The sequence below is a fragment of the Schistocerca serialis genome, chromosome 1, assembly GCF_023864345.2.
Source record: "Schistocerca serialis cubense isolate TAMUIC-IGC-003099 chromosome 1, iqSchSeri2.2, whole genome shotgun sequence".
NCBI lineage: Eukaryota > Metazoa > Arthropoda > Insecta > Orthoptera > Acrididae > Schistocerca > Schistocerca serialis.
In genome coordinates, this window is record NC_064638.1 from 126,008,680 (window position 1) to 126,032,274 (window position 23,595).

General features: G+C 45.2%; 1 protein-coding gene across 1 annotated transcript in view; it reads left to right on the top strand.

Moving 5' to 3' along the window:
* Positions 1–3,093: 3,093 nt before the first annotated feature.
* LOC126463899 (estradiol 17-beta-dehydrogenase 2-like) overlaps positions 3,094–23,595 on the top strand; it is a 208,124-nt gene continuing 187,622 nt past the window's right edge. The window contains exons 1-2 of the mRNA XM_050096194.1: positions 3,094–3,147; positions 22,423–22,587. Coding sequence (XP_049952151.1) covers positions 22,440–22,587 — 148 coding nt within the window. The 5' untranslated portion in view covers positions 3,094–3,147; positions 22,423–22,439. The remainder of the gene's footprint in view (positions 3,148–22,422; positions 22,588–23,595) is intronic.

The following is a 23,595-nucleotide window of genomic DNA, read 5'->3' on the forward strand; positions in this document are numbered from 1 at the left end:
TGTCGCGATACGATATACCGAAATAGCGATAGGCTACAATCCGACCTTTATCAAAGTCGGAAACGTGATGGTACGCATTTCTCCTCCTTACACGAGGCATCACAACAACGTTTCACCAGGCAACGACGGTCAACTGCTGTTTGTGTATGAGAAATCGATTGGAAACTTTCCTCATGTCCGTACGTTGTAGGTGTTGCCACCGGCGCCAACCTTGTGTGAATGCTCTGAAAAGCTAATCATTTGCATATCACAGCATCTTCTTCCTGTCGGTTAAATTTCGCGTCTGCAGCACGTCATCTTCGTGGTGTAGCAATTTTAATGGCCAGTAGTGTAGAAACAGGACACTTAAAAATCTGTTCGGTTATGCGAGGATCTGGCACATTTCAAGTAATGGCCTGCCTGACCATGGCATCACTATAATAACGCCCACACACACACTTAAATTTGCAAAATGGCGAGTAAGGTCTTGTAAGTCAGCTATCCACTACTTTAAGAGTCTGATAGGCGTGCCTACACAAACGAAAGAATTTGTACTGCACAGCTTCTGCATTAATCTGTTCATCAAAGTATTTGTCTAGCGCAGCAATTAATTATTTATAAAGAACACCTTCAGGGTGAGTGGTGGGGAAAATTTAGCAGGCGAGAGTGTACACTGAAACAGTGACCGTTGCAAGGGAATGAGGTTGCCTGTCCTTACCTTCAGTAAGACGCACAGTGAATTGTGGGTTGAACCGTGCTCAGTACTCGAATCACTCCTCACGTATGGAGTCGAATGCACAGAATAGTGTGGCGGAAACAGGCGCTGCGGGCTGTGGAAGTTGTGGGCGGCAGTGGGGTGCCGTGTCAGGTTGCGTGGTTCAAATGGTTCAAATGGCTCTGAGCACTATGGGACTTAACATCTGAGGTCATCAGTCCCCTAAAACTTACAACTACTTAAACCTAACTAACCTAAGGGCATCACACACATCCATGCCCGAGGCAGGATTCGAACCTACGACCGTAGCAGTCACGCGGTTCCGGACTGAGCGCCTAGAACCGCGAGACCACCGCGACCGGCTCGGGTTGCGCGTCGAGCAGCCGTGTGTTCGTGTTCATGGGCTGCTGCGTCTGCTTCGCCTGAAACTGAAGAATTTGTGTTACTGGCAGCTCTTGCGGAGGACTAGCTGCGATCAGTACAGGCACTGAAAATCACAAAACAAGAAATACACTATATGATCAAAAGTATCCGGACCCCCCCCCCCCCCCAAGCCGGCCGGTGTGGCCGGGCGGTTCTAGGCGCTACAGTCTGGAACCGCGCGACCGCTACGGTCGCAGGTTCGAATCCTGCTTCGGGCATGGATGTGTGTGATGTCTTTAGGTTAGTTAGGTTTAAGTAGTTCTAAGTTCTAGGGGACTGATGACCTCAGATGTTGTCCCATAGTGCTCAGAGCCATTTGAACCATTTGAACACCCCCCCCCCCCCCCCAAAAAAAATACGTTTTTCATACTAGGTGCATTGTGCTGCCACCTACTGCTAGGTACTCCATATCAGCGACCTCAGTAGTCATTAGACATCGTGAGAGAGCAGAATGGGGTGCTCCAAGAAACTCACGCACTTTGAACATGGTCAGGTGATTGGGTGTCATTTGTGTCATACGTCTGTACGCGTGATTTCCACACTCCTAAACATCCCTACGTCCACTGTTTCCGATGTTTGAGTGAATTGGAAACGTGAAGGGAAATGTGCAGCACAAAAGCCTACAGGCCGACCTCGTCTGTTGACTGACAGAGGCCGTCGACAGTTGAAGAGGGTCGTCATGTGTAATAGGCAGACATCTATCCAGACCATCACACAGGATCCACTGCAATTACTATGACAGTTAGACGGGAGGTGAGAAAACTTGGATTTCATGCTCGAGCGACTGCTCGTAAGCCACACATCACGCCAGTAAATGCCAAACGCTGTCTCGCTTGGTGTAAGGAGTGTAATCGTTGGACGATTGAACACTGGAAAAACGTTGTGTGGAGTGGCGAATCACGGTGTACAATGTGGCGATCCGATGGTAGGGCGTGGATATGGTGAATACCCGGCGAACGTCACCTGCCAGCGTGTGTAGTGCCAATAGTAAAATTCGGAGGCGGTGGTGTTATGGTGTGGTCGTGTTTTTCATGGAGGGGGCTTGCACCCCTTGTTGTTTTGCGTGGCACTATCATAGCACAGGCCTACATTGATGTTTTAAGCACCTTATTGCTTCCCATAGTTGAAGGGCAATTCGGGGATGGCAATCGCATCTTTCAACACAATCGCGTACCTCTTCATGATCCACGGCCTGTGGCGGAGTGGTTACACGACAATAACATCCCTGTAATGGACTGGCCTGCACAGAGTCCTGACCTGAATCCCATAGAGTACCTCTGGAATGTTTCGGAACGTCGACCTCGTGGCACGCCTCATAGCCGACAACGATACCTCTCTTCAGTGCAGCGCTCCGTGGAGAATGGGCTGCTATTCCCCAAGAAACCTTCCAGCATTTGATTGAACGTATGCCTGCAAGGCAGAGGGTGGGCCAATACCATATTGAATTCCAGCATTACCGATGGAGGGCGCCACGGACTTGTAAGTCATTTTCAAAAAAAAAAAAAAATGGTTCAAATGGCTCTGAGCACTATGGGACTTAACATCTATGGTCATCAGTCCCCTAGAACTTAGAACTACTTAAACCTAACTAACCTAAGGACAGCTCACAACACCCAGCTATGTGTCCGGATACTTTTGATTACATAGTGTAGAACACGCAAGCATGAATGTTAGCCTCAACATACACAAATAATAACAGCCAATTGCAGGCCGTGTTCTGAAAGACAAAAGTGCAGTAAGGCAAGTTGGCTAGAAACGTTTAGTTTAATCATCTAGCAGCATTTCTTCCTTCGCTCATTCTGTTTGTCATAGTGCTGCTCCCCCCCCCCCCCCCCCCCCCCCCCCCCCCCCCCGCCACCGCCGCCACTCCCTTCAGCGCTACGAAGTTGCAACGTTGTAATAACGAAAGCAGCCAGGCAACTGGCAAGTCAATTTGGCCTTCAGACGATAAACAGCGGCGCAGGGCTGTTGTCACACACGCCGTGACCGCCAGTCCGCTGCGTCCTGTGGTGTCTTCGATCTCAGTAAAGGTAAGATTAAAGGTTATTTCGCTATCGCAATTAATTTTATACCTACTCAGAAAACGCACGACAAAGGCTGTCTACTCGTCTCTGATATAGCATCCAGAAAGATGGTATAAGGCATGAGATTCGTATCTTTATCGGTCCTCGTGAACTACGTTTTGCGTGATTTAACGAAGTAGCGTGTGGCAAATACGGTTATGATTCTTTACACAAGTGCTAAATTGGTTTCCTTTAGTTTTCCTGACGACGCGTAGTGGGCCAACTCACTTCAAAACCTGGGCATAAGCAGAGATGGATAAAAAAATCCTAAAAATCTGTGTCTTTTTGGATTCTTTGGATCCTTGAGAAGTAATGCGATGTCGGACTTACAAAATTCAACATGGCGGATCCAATTAGGTGGATCAAAAATTATAAATCTAGCGGATTCAAGTAAAACTTCGGAGCCGGCCGGAGTGGCCGAGCGGTTCTAGGCGCTACAGTTTGGAACCGCGAGACCGCTACGGCGCAGGTTCGAATCCTGCCTCGGGCTTGGATGTGTGTGAGGTCCTTCGATTAGTTAGGTTTAAGTAGTTCCAAGTCCTAGGGGACTGATGACCTCAAAAGTTGAGTCCCATAGTGCTCAGAGCCATTTGAACCATTTTAAAACTTCGGGTATAATGTATTGTGAGCTCACCAGTAACGAGTCATAAGTCAAAATTGCCGTGTTGGAGTGTTTTATTGAATACTTTTCAGTTTATCGATCGAAATCATAGTCAGACTTGTCGCTAGTGTCGTTACACGTTTTAGAGGGATCGCTGTCGTGTTGCCCGCTGCGAAATAGTTCGAAAAGAATATCTTTTACATCATGTGGCATCTGTTTGTGTACTTCAATAGTCATCCCCTGCACTCTCGAAATGAAAAGATCCGAGGGGGCCAGAAGCCGATGCAAAACGTCATGCATATTCTTCTACGGGAATATTTGCGTGCAAAATCTTTTCAGTAACACTGGCTATTCTTACTCCGAGCTTGTCGGTAGCCGACCATAGCACACCAGCTGGCAACGGAGCATCTTCGATTATGGAACAACCGTGAATCAAAACTGTGTGAGCTTATGTCGGGATAGGGCATTATTGCAGAATATCCTGAGTCCGTTTTTCATGAAATATAGGATTTTTTCCGCGTTATTGATAGATATGTCTTAGCTGAAAAGGTCTGTGTAAAAAAACATTGAATACTTCTGCTGTAATTCGCAAAAAGAAAAAAACAGTATCGCTCGGGAAAATTTTAATCTTAGAAAAATTATTTACCAGTCTTGGAAAAAAATTCACAAAAAACGATGTTGAGATTTCTTTGGGCAGATAATATTTTCTGAGATGAAACTTCCTGGCAGATTAAAACTGTGTGCCGGACCGAGACTCGAACTCGGGACCTTTGCCTTTCGCGGGAAAGTTTCTGTAAAGTTTGGAAGCTAGGAGACGAGGTACTGCCATAAGTAAAGCTGCGAGGACGGGGCGTGAGTCGTGCTTGGGAAGCTCAGATGGTAGAGCACTTGCCCACAGTCCATGTTTCACTACCGTACAATGCTCTGCTCCAAACGTTCATTCTCAGAAATTTCTTCCTCAAAGTAAGGTCAATGTTTGATACTATAGACTTCTATTGGCCAGGAATGCGTTTTTTGCCAGTGCTAGTCAGTTTTTGCTGTCCTCCTTGCTCCGTCCAACATTGTTTATTTCGCTACGTGGGTAGCAGAATTCCTTAACTTCATGTACTTGGTGACTAGCAATCCTGATGTTAAGTTTCTCGCTGTTCTCATTTCACCTACTTCTCATTACTTTCGACTTACTTCGATTTAGTCTCAACCATATTCTGTACTCATTAGACTGTTGATTCCATTCGGCCCATCATTTAATTCTTCCTCACTTTCACTCAGGATAGCAATGTGATCAGCGAATCGTATCATTGATGCCCTTTCACCTTGAATTATAATTCCACTCCGGAACTTTTGTTTCCATCATTGTTTTTTTAATGTACAGACTGAACACTAGGGGCGAAAGATTAAATCCCTGTCTTACACCCTTTTTAGTTCGAGCACTTCGTTCTTGGTCGTCCACTCTTATTGTTCCCTCTTGGCTTTTGTACATGCTGTATGCTGCCCGTCTCTCCCTATAGCTTACTCTTATTTTTCTCAGAATTTCGAACATCTTGCACCATTTTACATTGTCGAACGCTTTTTTCAGTCAACAAATCCTATGAACGTGTCTTATTATTTCTTTAATCTTGCTTCCATTATCAACTGCAACGTATAAATGCCTCTCTGGTGTCCTTACCTTCCCTAAAACCAAACGGATCAACATCTGACACATTCTCAATTTTCTTTTCCATTCTTCTCTATATTATTCTTGTGAGGAACTTGGATGCATGAACTGTTAAGCTGTTTGCGCGATAATTCTCACATTTGTCAGCTGTTCCAGTCTTCGGAATGTGTGGATGATAGCCGGCCGGACTTTTTAACGACCTCCATGAAAAAATTTCTTTCACTATTGAACTCGAAAACGATAACCACCAATTAAATTATTTTGACTTGACGCTTACAATAGAAGACAATAACATCACTTTCAATATCTTTCGAAAAGAAACGTATACTGACCAAATCGTGCCTGCTTCCTCTTTTCATCCACAGTCTCAAAAAATGGCCTTTTTTCACTCTGCCGTCCACCAAGCCACCTCCATATCACTTTCAACAGAAAAGTTTAATGAGGAGATTAATTTACTTAAAGCCATAGCAGTCAATAATGAGTATACGCCTAGCATAGTGGACGATATCCTAAAAGAGAAAACTGCATGAACTACCACGCTGAACACCTCATGCACTGAAATTAACCCAAAAAAACGTTTTTCTATTCCTTTCATAGGATCCATTTCCTATCAGATTCAGCGCATGCTTCGCAACAAATACAACTGCAATGTTGCCTTCTCTACTAATAATAATCTAAAGAGAAATTTCATTCATAATTTGAAATCCATTCGCTCCCCTACAGAAAGTTCTGGCGTTTATAAGATCACCTGCGATACCTGCTCCTCCTATTATATAGGGTAAACCGGACATGCTTTCACCGTCAGATATAAAGAACACCTCTTGAGAAAGAACGGCACCAGTCCCCTAAATTCATCCTTTGCCGATCATCTCTTAATTACTGGACACGTGCCTAAAGCCATAGGCGATAACAATATTCTGTATACCGAAAAGAAGGGGCGTAGGTTAGATGTATCAGAGGAATTGGATTCAAACATCTCACTCGTCATGATGGCCTCATTCTCAACGAACAGCTGCAGCTGCGAAATAAAAACATTTTTGACTGTATAAAGCCATTGCTAGATCTTTGATTCAGATTTCCTCATGCAGTTTACCGAAATGTTGTTTTCCCGTCACATCTTTGCTGTTTTCTTGTATGTCATAACTAACGTTTTTACGTTACAAAAGGTATCTCTATTTAAAGCAGGTAAATATGTAACTTCATCCTGTTACTATTAATGCTTACGTTATGCCTGAATCAGCTGCATCACAATTTCATGTGTCTAATTTTGAATGTACAGCAGCCTAGTTGTTTCTGCGGCTACTAGATGGCGCTCGCAGCAATACCATGTTTACGTGCCCACACTTTCTAAAGTGGGCACCTCAGTCTTGTTGCAACCCTTGTCCACAGCACGAGCAGCCCTTAGCGGCTCGCCATCTGACAAGTGTTTATGACGTCGCCTTTCCGGCTGAGATCTTTTTTAATATGTGACTTGTAAGTACTGCATCTTTTCGAGTCAGTACAAGCTTTAATTTTATTAATGTACTATATACCTAATGTTTTAGTACAGTTAGTCAAATTCTGAAGACGACGCTCAAAGTAGCGTCGAAACCAGGTCATTTTTGACTTAATATTTGTGACCGAGGGCTTATTTGTTACAATATATAGTTGTTGGTGTTGGTTTGCTGTCGATTCTGATGAGCACAATCCTATCACTGAATTGTTCACAGTAATACACTCTCTGCCCTACCTTCCTATTCGCAACGAATCCTACTCCCGTTATGCCATTTTCTGCAGGTGTTGATATTACTCTATATTCATCTGACTAGAATCCTCTCCATTTCATTTCACTGACCCCTTACTATATCTAGATTGAGACTTAGCAGATTTTCTAGCTTCCATGCTACGTTCAAATTTCTGACATTCCACGCCCGAGTCGTAGAACGTTATCCTTTTGTTAGTTATTGAATCTATTTCTTCCACTTGGCAGTCCCCTCCCGGAGATCCGAATGAGGTACTGTTCCGGAATCTTTTGCCAGTGGAGAAATCATCACACTTTTTCCAGTACAGGCCACATGTCTTGTAGATACCCGTTATGTATCTTTAATGCAGTGGTTTCCATTGCCTTCTGCATCCTCATGCCGTTGATCGCTGCTGATTCTTCCGCCTTTAGGGGCAGTTTCCCATCCTAAGGACAATAAAGTGCCCTGAACCTCTGTCCTTTCCTCCGCCCTCTTTGACAAGGCCATTGGCAGAATGAGGGCGACTTTTTATGCAGGAAGTCTTCGGCCGGCAATCATAATTATTAATCAAAATTTAAGCGGTGGCGGGCTTCGAACACGGGACCGAGAGCGTTTTGATTACCAACCAAAGGCGCTACCGCCTTTTTTGTAAGGGATTCAAAAATGAGGAAGGAAAATTTCCACCACTTTGGGCCCAAATAAAAAAACAAACCACCACCTCAGGAGTTGGCCCCTATCTAATCCTACTCCCAGGAAAAACTAACCTAGAGGCTATGATGGGGCGAGAAAGCATAAAGAAATAAAGGAAAGGAAAACATATGAGAGCCATGGAAATTTTAACATAATTAGTTTCTTGTTGTCAGGAAGTCGTTTCTGAAAGTATTTGTATGGAGTGTAGCCATGTATGGAAGTGAAACGTGGACGATAAATAGTTTGGACAAGAAGAGAATAGAAGCTTTCGAAATGTGGTGCTACAGAAGAATGCTGAAGATTAGATGGGTAGATCACATAACTAATGAGGAAGTATTGAATAGGATTGGGGAGAAGAGAAGTTTGTGGCACAACTTGACTAGAAGAAGGGATCGGTTGGTAGGACATATTCTGAGGCATCAAGGGATCACCAGTTTAGTATTGGAGGGCAGCGTGGAGGGTAAAAATCGTAGAGGGAGACCAAGAGATGAATACACTAAGCAGATTCAGAAGGATGTAGGTTGGAGTAGGGAATGGGAGATGAAGAAGCTTGCACAGGATAGAGTAGCATGGAGAGCTGCATCAAACCAGTCTCAGGACAGAAGACCACAACAATATATATATATATATATATATATATATATATATATATATATATATATATACACAGAAGAATGCTGTATATATATATATATATATATATATATGAGTACCTGGAGTGGTGGGTCCTGCGCCGGTCAGCATGTCCAAACACGTCCTGAGTGGAAGTAGATTCCGTTATCGGTTCTTTTCGGTTCGGGTAGGTTCAGATCAGTTTTCAACTTCCCATGGCTTGGATGTTCCAGCTATGAGGCGGATCATTAAAGGTGCTCCCTAAGAAATTAGTATATCTGGCAGTGTGAGTTATGTGTTAGGATGCAGTGTTGTTCGTTGAGATAACTCCAATATCCTAGCACTGAATGACATCCAGAATTAAAAAGATAACAGATCGTGTGGCCACAGATCCATTTCACAGAGTGAGTTTTGGTGGTGTTGTAAAACGTTCCTTCCGGGAATAAAAGTGTGGGGATATCGATATGATCGTGATGACTGGGTGTTGTGTGCTGTCCTTAGGTTAGTTAGGTTTAAGTAGTTCTAAGTTCTAGGGGACTGATGACCATAGATGTTAAGTCCCATAGTGCTCAGAGCCATTTGAACCATATCGATATGAGCAGGTGTTTGGCGCTCAAGAAACGACAAAATACGCCGCGCAAGTGTCCAGATATCAGACGCTGGACCACAGTGGAACCAGTGGTCGTCTGTGGCTTCCACTCCACAGTGGGTGCAGAGGGGCGAGTCTGCTAGATGGATGTGATGCAGCCGATATCGGTAACTGTTTGCCATTCACTGTGATATACCACGCTGACTGGACGTTGGATTCGAGAAAGAGGGCGTGGACCATTTCCCATGTGTGCCGCCGCACATATTGGGGATACTGACACTGTTGTAACACCTGGTAAACTGTTTTCGTCTGAAAAAGCCGTGTAACTGCTAAAGACTGGTTGATATGATAAAAAGGGGATGGGATGGTTGAGACCAAAACTGGGGCAGGTAATGTCTGCTCTTGATGGCTGTGCTTCTGGTATGAATCTCAGTATCTATAGCGCACATAATTTTCCACATAAAAAATCTCCCTCACACCCTCGCAGTTATCAATGTGCTGAATCTATATGTCCATCATGATAGGACACACAGGCATCCTGTCTAGTCATGCCACAACATAAACCACAGTAACTTTACAATGCAATTTATATACATTTTAGACAGCATAAGCAACAGTAACTTTACAATGCAATATATACACATTTTACACAAACAATACAGTTATCTTTTATATCTGTAGAGCACCTGAAAAAATTATGGTATGCCTACACTAACACCGGCTATATGTCACAATGCTCCTCAGTCCTAGGGAGGCACTGTCTGCCTTTTCTTTCTTTCTACAGACGTGACATTCAGCGGCAATAAACTATTTTACATTGATCGTCATATTGCAGTGACAACTAAACCTTGCAAAGTCCATACATATCGTAAAATATGGAAACATTCTTACTCAATTACAATGCTCTTCCACTGAGGACAGGAGCTTGAATATTAGAGCGTGAAACCAATCTCCAACCCAGCAATATATCACCTCGTACCCTGTCGATGTAGTAAACATACAATGCATATCCTCCGCCATACAAAATCAACCCTTTCACATCAGAAAGCCGTCAGTGGATCGAAGTCACTCTCAGAACTGTTGTGCAAAGACTGGCTGGTTTCCCCTGCCCCCCTCCCCCCTCTCACTACAAACCCATTACCATTTCTGGTCCGAACCTGCCTGCTTGCTCGCTTTTCTACACCTATCTCCAGACTCTAGGGTTATAAGAACACAAGTATTTTCGAATGGTTTAACATAATATTATACCATTTTCATGGTACATCTCGATATCAAGCACACAGCAATAGCCTCCCAAATTCCTGCAAAATGAAAACTTATATCCATCACAGGCAAAGTCGTTTTCGCCATACCCCCCCCCCCCCCCCCCCAGCATCTTAGATTACATCGCGAAATGGACGACAGCGCTCTCTTGTGGTGGTACTGTGTGCAGGGTCTAGACCTCATGGTGAACACACTGTTTACGACCATCTTGGATACTGATACTTGCGTCATCAGCTGACATCATGGCTGCCATATTGGACGACAACGACCTCTGCTGGTTGTTGTGTGTACTAGGTCAGTTGTAGTGCGGACTTCCTGGAAGATGCACTGGATGGTGGTGCTGTCTCTAATTGTTTAAATAAAGACTGGTGCATGATTTCGACAGTTGACGATTAGCAAGCATGTTTGCAGAGTCTTTTAGATGGATTGTTATTTTGATAATTTACGAGTTGTTTGGCTCTCTGGACGTAAACGTACTGCATAAATTTTCGAGTGGTTTGAGTGTCTGTAGGCTGTGCAATGCGATATTTTGACAGTTTACAATTAGCAGATGCATGTGTAGAGCATTATAGGAGTAGTTTGCAGGTCTGTATGTTGTGTGGCATGTCAGAGCGTGTGTTCTGTATCAGTGCGATAAATATACTGCATCCCAAAATAAATTGTTCGAAAATAAATACACTCCTTCCTGTCTCCAGCAGCCCAGTGCAGGCTGAATCCTTTTCTCACCAATCCCTAGGAAGAGTTGGCAGTCGGATGACAGGTTAGTGGAGGTAGTCCAAGTGTCCTTTCTTTTGCGCAATTTTCTTAGGTTGATAGAGAAACTCCAAGTGATCTTTTTTTACCGCCAATATTCACACTTGGCGCCGGTTCCTAGTGGTAGGTGGCGGTCAGGTGACTTAGGTTAGTGGAGGTAGCCCAAGTGACCTGTCTTGTCGCCATCTTTCTTATGTTAGTAGATGTGTGATGCATTACTTTGTTGGAATTTGAACTTCGCATCATTTTTCTGGGAGAGGGGAGGGGAGGGGGCATGGCACTTTCCTGCCAAAATTGGAACTTTTTGCCAAATTCCGCCATCTTGGATAACGTCACAGTTGACATCTTGGATGATGTCATGCACTGTTGCTAAATCTACACGTCGCTATCTTGGATGACGTCATCACCGCCATCTTGGATACATCTGGCAACAATGGAAAGTTGGGCCATACCCAGCTTTTTCCAATACTCTTTGAGCCCTGGGGATCTGTTATCAGATCCAGCCTTGATAACTTCGAGTACTTCATCTGTGGTCACGCAGTCTTGAAGTTTATGTGCTACGTCCACTGGGAGAGTGCTCTTAGTAAGTCGTGCAAGCTCTGTGGTCAGTTCCACAAAACGTGGTGCAGCTGCATACAAACTGGAGAGCTGATAGTGGAGAGTATGGCTGGTGGTTTGTTGGGTCTCATGCAGATGGCCTTCCACATCAGTGAGGATGTGGATCGGAGCCCTGTGTCATCGTTGTCTTTCCTGGAGGGGGTGATACATCAACAGTTGTTCTTGAGGTATACGATTAGAGGTCTGAGGTCGGACTTCAGTGCTCTCCAGGTGATGGCGCATGATCAAGGAGATCTGTTTGTTGTACCACCGTCTGCCTGGCTGGCGAAAACGGCGTCATCACACAGTCACGAAGAATTAAATAATAAAACTGCAGGGTATTAGTACACCACACCATCTTTGCGGCTTGATGTGTGAGTGGTGTAAAATGTGTAACCTTGTTGGGTTCCATCTAGCTTTGCCCACGTGCCAATGAGCCACAGGCGATCAATGACACAAGGTGAATACTGTGGGATTCGGTCAGCTGGTGCTTGTGTCGAGCAGCAGATCGTCTTGAGAGCCTGTGAAGACTGGTGTGATCTTCTCAGCAAAGAATGTATGTCGATCATGACGGCAGCTAGAGCCAACAGTGTGTAAATGTTAATGATACACACACCAAATAGGGTGAGGGCCGTACCCCGCTGAGTGGGGAAGGGTGTGACATCCTCTGCAGGGAGCTGTCATGTAGGAGAATGGCGACGCCACTACCAGTGTCAGAGATGTGAGAAACGTAGGCGGTGTACCCAGTGCGCACTTGGAAGTCAGCAACCAACACGTCCTGTAGGAGTGCAATGTCAACATCCTCAGAGTAGATGGGGTCTCGGAACATGGCCTGTTTGTGGGGGGCTCGGATGGTGGTAAGATTCATTGTGTTGACACGTAATTGCAGTGTATGGTCGCTTGCAGTTGACGCAGAATGTGGGATGGAAGTATCCTGCAGGTGTGGACCAGATGGGTGTGCCACAGTGGTCATCATTACTGGCAGGGCGCCGGCTCAGGCACCTCCACGGGAAGGTCTCGCTCAGACAAGCTGGTGGTCTCATCCGCTCCTTCAGCATCATTCGCCCAGGGTGCTGACATTGAAGACAGTCGTTCGGAGCGGGGGAACAGGCACTGTGACAAAAGCTGCTGGTGTTCTGTCATCCTCATGTACTGGCAACATCGAGTTCTGGATTGAGAGAGGATTCGTCACAGGAGGTGCGTCAGGAGTGGTCGTACCATGTGAGTGGACGCAAGATGGAAAGTCATCTCCAGAGGCCAATTGAAGGACAGTGTCATCGGAGGGTGATGGTCGGCGTTTCTTGCGCTTCCTGGATGACGCTGTTTCTTGTTAATGCGTTTTTCCAAATCAGAATGTGGTCGCCCATGACCCAACGGTCTGGATAAAGACAGCAGTTGCCACGACATCTAGTTAGACGTTAATTGGTTCGGGCAGGGTGGTCTGCCACGCTCTTGAGAGTGAATATTCCCAGTGCAAGCACTGGGGGTGACACTATGCTGGTCTCGTCGTCGTGTTGGGTGGCGCTGACGAGGCTTCGGATGTATCCTGAAGTCTGTATCAAACGTCGGCGTAAACATTCTGACTGGACACGTCCTTCTGGCCACATCCAGAGCATGTTCGTGGCTGGCCATCATACATGATGGCCTGCATACCGCCAATCATCAGGTACGATGGAACGTGTATTTCTTCAGCTCAGTTTTGGTCGGCTGGACGCCATTTAACACTGGGTAGGTCGTAAATGTTTGCCACTTCTCCGCCAGATGACCCAAGACGTTTCCATATGGCAGGAAAGCGGCAGTGGCCGCTTCTTGAGGCACCTCGAATGGGAACTCAAACACTCACAAAGTTCGGAGACCGAATTCCGCATGATCCGCATGGTCCCGCATGTCCATCAGAGTGTTTTAAACTGACGGCGTGCGTTGCACAACTTCAACGCATAACACCTCAGTCGACATCTTGATGTATACAACTCTTCCTGTGATGGAAAAATGTATTCCTATCACGTCCAGGGGTTTCAAACGCAGACCCTCTTGTATGAACTGTCCAACTTCAAAATCCCTTGGTCTTGGATGTCCGGCCTGAAGCGTTACTTTGATCGTCGCCCGGCGACAAGAGTGCGCCATGAGGTACTGTAGAGTTGGACTCTATAAACACCAGTACCGGGACGCGGAGGTAAACAACACCTAGAGTGGAGCGATGGCTAGCCCATGGGACAGTTCCGCACACTATCACGGCTGAGAGACGACTGAACTAGAGGACAGGTGCGGATCGTTTACACATATTTGAAGCCGAGCAGAACTATTTCAGAATCAATCACCTAAATATGGTGAAAATACTTGAGCGTCCAGCCTGACCGTATCAGAAACTAAGCCCCATTGCTATCCCAAAACACAGTTGGGAATGCTCAAAATAAACGGAGTCCCACAGTAGCGCTTCAACTGTTAGGTGTGGCGGCATGGAAACAGTTCCACAGCTACGATTTTGCAGCAAAGTCCCATTTGTTTAGATAAGCAATCACCAAAAGACACAATGCGTGAAAAACACATGTCCCTACTGCGTTTTCGTAGATCTTCCTGGCCTTCTACATCTGTATGCTATTCACGAGTATGCTACCGGATACGATCCCCACCCCTTTTTTAAAAATGGTTCAAATGGCTCTGAGCACTATGGGACTCAACATCTGAGGTCATCAGTCCCGTAGAACTTAAAACTACTTAAACCTAACTAACCTAAGGACATCACACACATCCATGCCTGAGGCACGATTCGAACCTGTAACCGTAGCAGCAGCATGGTTCCGGACTTAAGCGCCTAGAACCGCTCGGCCACTGCGGCCGGCCCCTTTTTTCCCCTATCCGTTCAGGTCCTTCCCCCCCCCCCCCCCCCATTTCTTTTCGGTTTCTTCGTACTTTTCCTGCAAGTATTTCACCTTGACTTTTTGCGCTTCTTATTTATTTCGCTCCTAGGTTTCTTATATTACTGTTTACTCTTTTTCCTGAAATACACAGCTGGAGGAAATTAATACACTAGAAAGACGATGTCAGTTTTGATCTGTGGGATAGCTGATGTACTGGTAAAGATTTCAACGTTGTCCACCAACAGACAGCGTAGTGGTATAGCTACCAGAGCGCCGTCTGTGTCTACTCTTTAACACGGAATGCTCACAGCCAGAAGACTCGGTGGAGTGAAAACGTATAAAGCAAGCAGGCAACCATGCAACAGAGATGCATTCATGCTTCCTACAGCCAACTGAGAAAGTTCGAAAGAAATCAAATTGTCACCTTCCGAGTGGCGGAGAACTTTCACACCTTGGACTTGCTGCATCAGTTGTGCAACGATGTTAATATCAGTGGTCTTATGAACATTCTCACTCTTTAGGCTGTGGTGTGTTATTTTCGTCTCTAATCTCTGGTGCATTCATTTGGTAGCTCCCACAGACTGGTTTCACTCAAAACAATGAATGAGTGGACACCCGACTAAATCTATTGTTTTCATACGGTTGCTCCCACAGAATAGTTTCACTCAAAGGAATGAATGGATAATTCAACTGATACATGTTACTACTACTGAATGAATCGATTCCAGAATGAAATTTTCGCACTGCAGCGGAGAGTGCGTTGATATGAAACTTCCTGGCAGATTAAAATTGTGTGCCGGACCGAGACTCCAAATAGGGACCTTTGCCTTTCTCGAGCAAGTGACAACGGCCTTGTCAAAGAGGGAGGAGGAGAAGACAGAGGTTCGGGGCACGATCTTGTCCTAGAGGTGGGAAACTGCCCTGAAACGCGGAAGAATCAGCAATGATCAACGGCATGAGGATACAGAAGGCAATGGAAACCACTGCCAGCCGCTGTGGCCGAGCGGTTCCAGGCGCTTCAGTTCGGAACCGTGCTGGTGCTACTGTCGCAGGTTCGAATCCTGCCTCGGGCATGGATGTGTGTGATGTCCTTAGGTTAGTTAGATTTAAGTAGTTCTAAGTTCTAGGGGACTGATGACCTAAGAAGTTAAGTCCCATAGTGCTCAGAGCCATATTTGAATTACATCTGGATGAACCCAATTTTTCTGCCAATTTTTGAGTATTTCTAGTTTCAGTCAGAGGCTGTCTGCATGAACTGTGTACATTAAAATTTGCTTTCTGGTTGCCTGTTTTATCAATGTAAATGTCATCTTCAGCCCGTCTCTGAACTTTTGTTTCTGGCCTCCCTTACACGTTGTGTGCTGGAGGCCATATTAAACAACAGCCTGGTAATAAATACGCAGCTGATCTACCTAATGAAAGGTGATGTTATTAGCTGTTGGGCTGCATTAACAAGAAATACAATTCATCTTCGTGTTGATACAGTGCTTCACAGTAGTCTATCCTGTGTAGGCCTCTTTATCTCTACGTAACTACTGCATCCTACATTCATTCTAACCTGCTTAGCGTTGGTAAGGCTTGGTCTCTCTCTACAATTTAGCCTCCGTTACCAAGCTGACGATTCCTTGATGCCTCATAATATCTCCTGTCAACTAACCCCTCTTTTAGACAAGTTTTGCCATTATTTCCTCTTCCTCCTCTGTTTAATTGAGTGCCTCTTCTTTAGTTATACGATATTCGTATCTAATGTTCAGCATTCTTTTTTATCACCACGTTTTGAAAGCGTCCATTATCTTCTTGACAGAGCTGTTCAACGTCCACTTTTCACTTACATACAAGGCTACACTCCACACAAATAGTTTTATAAAATATTACGCAACCATTAAAATTTATATTCGATGTGAAAAAACAAATTTTCAGAAACTCTTTTCTTGGTATTGACAGTCTCCTCTTACTTCTGCCTTCTCAATTAGTGCTTCTTTTTTCAAGTCATTGAAGTCTTAGAACTGTAGTTTGGTTTCTGTGCAAGTTGTAGATAATCTCGTGTCCCTGTGTTTTATCGTTGCTAGCTCCAGAGCTTCAAAGACTGTCTTTCAGTTAAGATTGTCAAAAACTTTCTCTAAATATGCAGATGCTGGTTTACATTTCTACAATCTGTCTACTTATCTAATTGGTAGGATCAGTGCTGTCTTGCACGATCAGAGATTTCACAGGAATCTAACATTCTGTTCATGTTAGTTTGTATAGCCCCTACCCCTCTTTACACATTCCTTCCACCTTCTAGCTTTCTCTTATTTGCTTAGTTCTGGCCTGCCAAATGAGCTTTCCTTTCTTCTTTCTTATTTAATGTCGGCACATATGTTTCCCAAGTGCAAAATCGCTATTGCGATTTTGGACTCTATGTCAACGCCAGTTTTAGACATCTCTATTTCCCATGACCTACTTTATATTTTCCTCTGTTGTTAATTAAATTCAATATACCATGTTTTATCCGAGGATTTCTACTGTATCTTTTTCCCATTTACATCCTCTGCTGCATTCACCACTTCTTCTCTCAAAGATAGCTATTCGTACTGTAGTGGACCCCTTCCTCTGTTTCAGTCAGACGTTGCCTTGTTGTTGTTGTGGTCTTCAGTCCAGAGACTGGTTTGATGCAGCTCTCCATGCAACTCTATCCTGTGCAACCCTCTCCCAGTACCTACTGCAACCTACATCCTTCTGATTCTGTTTAGTGTATTCATCTCTTGGTCTCCCTCTACGATTTTTACCCTCCACGCTGCCCCCCAATACTAAATTGGTGATCCCTTGATGCCTCAGAATATGCCCTACCAACTGATCCCTTCTCCGCAGTTTTATTCAATACCTCCTCATTAGTTATGTGATCTACCCATCTAATCTTCAGCATTCTTCTGTAGCACCACATTTAGAAAGCTTCTATTCTCTTCTTGTCTAAACTATTTATTGTCCACGTTTCACTTCCATAGATGACTACACTTCATACAAATACTTTCAGAAACGACTTCCTGACACTTAAATCTATACTCAATGTTAACAAGTTTCTCTTCTTCAGAAACGCTTTCCTTGCCATTGCTAGACGACATTTTATATTCTCTCTACTTCGACCATCATCAGTTATTTTGCTCCCCAAATAGCAAAACTCCTTTACTACTTTAAGCGTCTCATTTCCTAATCTAATTCCCTCAGCATCACCTGACTTAATTCGACTACATTCCATTATCCTCGTTTTGCTTTTGTTGATGTTCATCTTATATCCTCCTTTCAAGACTGTCCATTCCGTTCAGCTGCTCTTCCAGGTCCTTTGCTGTCGCTGACAGCATTACAATGTCAGCCGCGAACCTCAAAGTTTTTATTTCTTCTCCGTGGATTTTAATTCCTACTCCGAATTTTTCTTTTGTTTCCTTTACTGCTTGCTCAATATACGGATTGAATAGCATCGGGGATAGGCTACAACCCTGTCTCACTCCCTTCCCAACCACTGCTTCCCTTTCATGTCCCTTGTTGCCTTATGGTACCGTTAAGATTGTCGAAAAACTCCAGGTCTTAACTTATTCAGGTTTCATCTCCTTACTTTTCTTCCGTTTACTGTGCCTTTAGTTGTAAATTGCTGTTTGTAAGAAATAAATTATCGTCGTCGGTATTCGCCTCCACCGGGAAAAGTCTTACAATTTAAAATCAGGTTGCGGAAAGTCTGTTCAGAATATGTATTATTCTTTCATGATTCTCAAGCAAAGTGTTGGCGATGATTACATTGTGCTCGGTGCAAAATTCTATGAGGTGCCTTCCTATTCACCCCTTCCCCCAAGCCCATGTTTTCTTACTGTGTTCTCTTTCTATACCTGCTACCGCATTCCAGTCTCTCATTACATTTTAAATTTTTGTCTCACTTAACTGTCTGAATAATCTCTTTTGTCGTACATTATTTCAACATGTTCAACAACTGTGGTGTAGGTAGGCATGCAAAGTTTCATCACCGTGGTGTCAGTGTTAGAATTATGTCTATCTTGGCACAGATAATGTTAATTGCAGTTTAGAGATGGAGCTGAGTGTTGTGATACTACTTCATTGGTAGTTTCAATAGCTTACACTCACAGAGTGGTTAAAATACACGATCTTAACACAGCAAATATTGAGGATCAACTGTCAGACATTTTCAGTTATAAATAAATGACAGATAACAGGTAATCTACTATCATTATAGTAAACTGCGTTATGTATTTGAATACTAAAAGCTGTTATGAAAGTAACAATAAGTTTCTGTTCTGGGGCGATCGGTTTTCTAAATGAGATAGTGAACAATCATGAACGGTGGTCTTGAAATATGTTTATGGCGAAATAAGAAAACATGAATAATGAAATATGTGAAAGAGTACATCGTAAAGAAGATAAAAAAATTGGTATGTGTGGTAACCAAAACCAACCGCGCGAACGCCTTGGGCTGCGGGATCGGAGCCGCGAGGCGGGGAAGCCGCCGGCGGTGGAGCACGCGCCACCGGGTAAACACAGGACGAGTCGGACGACAGACCAACGACAACTGACAACAACCGACAACGACCGACTATGATAGACACAACAAGGAAGAGAGAAACAATGGAAGCTTGTAGAAACCACAGCACCAAACACCAACAGTAAATCCACTCGGAACCAGGGCCAGGCAAATGTCAACAACGAACAACGACCAGAACGCAGTATCGCCGAGATAGAGACGCAATCCAGAGCGAGTACCAGACTGACTGGACTATGGCTTTTTTTTTCTTTATTGTTATTTTTAAACCTGGTGACAGGCAGGCCAGCAGCAGCAGACTACACCGCTCTTTGGCCTCAGAGAAACACAAAAGATACAAATGAAGACAATGTGAGATAAAAATATGGTGGACATATAAACGGAGACAAACACACTTTTTGCCGGCCGAAGTAGCCGTGCGGTTAAAGGCGCTGCAGTCTGGAACCGCAAGCCCGCTATGGTCGCAGGCTCGAAATCTGCCTCGGGCATGGATGTTTGTGTTGTCCTTAGGTTAGTTAGGTTTAACTAGTTCTAAGTTCTAGGGGACTAATGACCTCAGCAGTTGAATCCCATAGTGCTCAGAGCCATTTGAACCATTTGAACAAACACTTTTTAAAATACATGGAGCCGTTCACGGGCGTAGAGTCCAAGATAAAATTTGTTCAGACACTTGGACACACACATAGACGAAAATTGTCACACGTGAACGTAGGTGCACAGAACGAATAACACTGAGCCACTTAAGCACGAAACAACGGCACACACAGAACACGAGGCATTGATCTCCAGCGCGCGAATGTCCACTAACTGTGTACGAGTCCAAGGACCTGCCAAGAGAGGAGGAGGAGGGGTGGGAGAGGGAGAGGGGAGAGCAGATGCCATGGGCAGGGGAGAGAGGGGGAAGGGAGGAAGGGGAGGGGAAGCACGGGGGAAGAGGGGTGGGGATGGAGGAAAAGGAAAGAGAAGGGAGGGTGGGAGGGTGCCTAAGGGCAAGGACACAGGAAGTGGGGGTGGGGAGGATCAAAGTTGATAGGAGGGGTAGATGGAGGGGAGGAGGACATCATCAGGGAGGGGGAGCTGGCGGAAGCCACTTTGGGAGAGGGTAAGGAGAGTGGAGAGATGGAGACCGGGTGGGACGTGGGAATACAGGCGCGGCAGCAGGCGGGGGTGGGAGAGGATGGGCGAGACAAGTGGGTGAGGAGGATCGAGTTTGTGGGAGGTGTACATGATCCGTATCCTTTCAAGGAAAAGGAGGAGGTGGGGGAACGGAATGAGATCGTACAGGATCCGTGTGGGGGAGGTGAGACAGATGCGATAGGCGAGGCGGAGAGCATGGCGTTCAAGGATTTGAAGGGAGTTATAAAAGGTGGGGGGGGCGGAGATCCAGGCCGGATGGACTAGGGCAGAGCAGGTCCCTATATACGAAACCGGAGGGAGCGACTATTGGCCGCGGTCTGCACGTGGTGTAGTGGTGGCGCCCTTGCTGCGCGAAAGTCACTGCGTGGAAGAACCGCCGTGGACGCGGAGCCCTCTATGGGCTGGCCACGTCCATTTGTTATGGCGCGTGTTCGACTTCCGCAGTGGGAGACACTAGAGTATGTCTTCACCCAGCTTCGTCTATCTTCCATGTAGATTCACAGTATAGTTAACCAAATGCACCTGGCGTTTCAGTGGGTCCCGCCCAATACCTCAGTGGCTGTCCTTCATTGGCTACCGCTAGCGTCTGCCGTTTCCAGATAGGAATGCCGATTCCTTGAGCTGCAGAATCACTGCGGAAAACTCTTTTCCGCTACCGTTGCCGCGCGCCGCGCTGTAGTTGGACCCGATTTCAAAATGGCCGGCGGCATCCGCTCGGCCCACTTGCGCTCGGAGCAACTTCGTCACGTGACACTACACAGACGGCGTCTAGTCACGGCCACAACACCATAGTTCGTACTTAACACAGCGAGATTCTTCTTTGTTGACAATGATGAGCTAGGCGTGATTTCTTGTTGCATCATCTGTAATGGGTCTTTATATGTGTGGAGAAATACAAGTAAAAATAATCTTCTTTTCGTTGTGTTACCTTGTTCGCCAATCATTTCTGCTCCTGTCTAGATTTCCTACGACGGCAGTTGCCGCAGCACTCTGTAGCCCCCCTCTCCTTACCACTGTGTATGAAGTCGTACACACCACAGTGTATGTCGCTTCCTTCAAACAAGATATATTCCTAAATATTTACAGACGAATGGAAAAACTGGTAGAATCCGACGATCAGTTTGGATTCGGTAGAATGTTGGAACACGTGAGGCAATACTAACCCTACGACTTATCTTAGATGATATATTAAGGAAAGGCAAAATGTTAACAAATTCCTCTTCTTCAGAAACGCTTTCCTTGTCATTGCCAGTCTACATTTTATATCCTCTCTACTTCGACCATCATCAGTTATTTTGATCCCCAAATAGCAAAACTCCTTTAAGTGTCTCATTTACTAATCTAATTCCCTCAGCATCACCCGATTAAATTCGACTACATTCCATTATCCTCGTTTAGCTTTTGTTGATGTTCATCTCCCCCCATGAACCACGGACCTTGCCGTTGGTGGGGAGGCTTGCGTGCCTCAACGATGCAGATAGCCGTACCGTAGGTGCAACCACAACGGAGGGTTATCTGTTGAGAGGCCAGACAAACGTGTGGTTCCTGAAGATGGGCAGCAGCCTCTTCAGTAGTTTCAGGGGCAACAGTCTGGATGATTGACTGATCTGGCCTTGTAACATCAACCAAAATGGCCTTGCTGTTCTGGTACTGCGAACGGCTGAATGCAAGGGGAAACTACAGCCGTAATTTTTCCCGAGGGCATGCAGCTTTACTGTATGGCATGGAGAGCTGCATCAAACCAGTCTCAGGACTGAAGACCACAACAACAACAACAACGATGTTCATCTTATATCCTCCTTTCAAGACGCTGTCCATTCCGTTCAACTGCTCTTCCAAGTCCTTTGCTGTCTCTGACAGAATTACAATATCGTACAATATCGTCGGCGAACCTCAAAGTTTTTATTTCTTCTCCATGGATTTTAATACCTACTCCAAATTTTTGTTTCCTTTACTGCTTGCTCAATATACAGTGCACACAATAGCGAACCCCATAGCACCTGAAGAGAGAGCTGAGTCGGTCATCGAAATATTGTGCAGAAAATAGATAGCCCTACAACAACTTGGCTGGACACCCGTAAGCTCACCTTTAAACAACTGTGGTGAGACCCCAGTTGGCTACACTATTCGCTTTGTCGGGTAACACACTCCCTTTAGCGTTGTTCTTGCTTTGTGTATCACCGGGTAGCTGTTCAGTGCAGCAGATGGTGCCGGCGACCGTGTCACCACGTTTTGCCTGTTTCAGCAGGAATAGGAGGACCGATGTTGGCAGCACTGGCGGCGGTGTGCCAGTGGGTGGGTGCCGCAGTGCTGGCGTCGCTCACGGCCTGGGTGGCCAGTGTCGCCCTGGACAAGCTGAGGCCGCTGCGGCTGCTGGACAGTTTGCCGTCTCGCGCCGTCCTCATCACAGGTCAGCCATCACTTGCTAACCAGCCCACATAACAGAGATCCCCATTTCATGGTGATTTTACGTACGTTTGATGTTACTCGTGAGACCTCTGCAACGTGGGTATAACGTCTTTCAATTGAGATAATGGCTGACCGTTAGTTATCATTCCATGCACGAAGGGACCTGTCTGTATGTTGGTAAAGTAACGTAGTTACGTCACTGTAAGGTGTATTTTAGAGCTACAGCATTCTGTAACCTAACATAGTTCGACTTTCAGAGAGTAGAGAGTGTAAAGCATGGCAAAGAAACCTTGGGTAACAAAAGAAATACATACATCAACAAAGGAGCGTCTATGGGGTATCGTCTCAGTTGTGCGACTGGAAGCGTGATTTCCTGTCAGGAAGGTCGCAGTTCGTAGTAATAGACGGAAAATCGTCGAGTAAAACTGAAGTGATATCAGGTGTTCCCCAGGGAAACGTCCTGGGACTTCTGCTGTTCCTGACCTGGGTGACAATCTGAGCAGTTCTCTTAAGTTGTTCGCAGATGATGCTGTAATTTACCGTCTAGTAAGTTCATACGAAGACCAGTATCAGTTGCAAAGCGATTTAGAAAAGATTGCTGTATGGTGTTGCAGGTGGCAGTTGACGCTAAATAACAAAAAGTGTGAGGTGATCCATATGAGTTCCAAAAGAAATCCGTTGGAATTCGATTACTCGATAAATAGTACAATGCTCAAGGCTGTCAATTCAACTAAGTACCTGGGTGTTAAAATTACGAACAACTTCAGTTGGAAAGACCACATAGATAATATTGTGGGGAAGGCGAGCCAAAGGTTGCGTTTCATTGGCAGGACACTTAGAAGATGCAACAAGTCCACTAAAGAGACAGCTTACACTACACTCGATCGTCCTCTGTTGGAATATTGCTGCACGGTGTGGGATCCTTACCAGGTGGGATTGACGGAGAATATCGAAAGGGTGCAAAAAAGGGCAGCTCGTTTTGTATTATCACGTAATAGGGAAGAGAGTG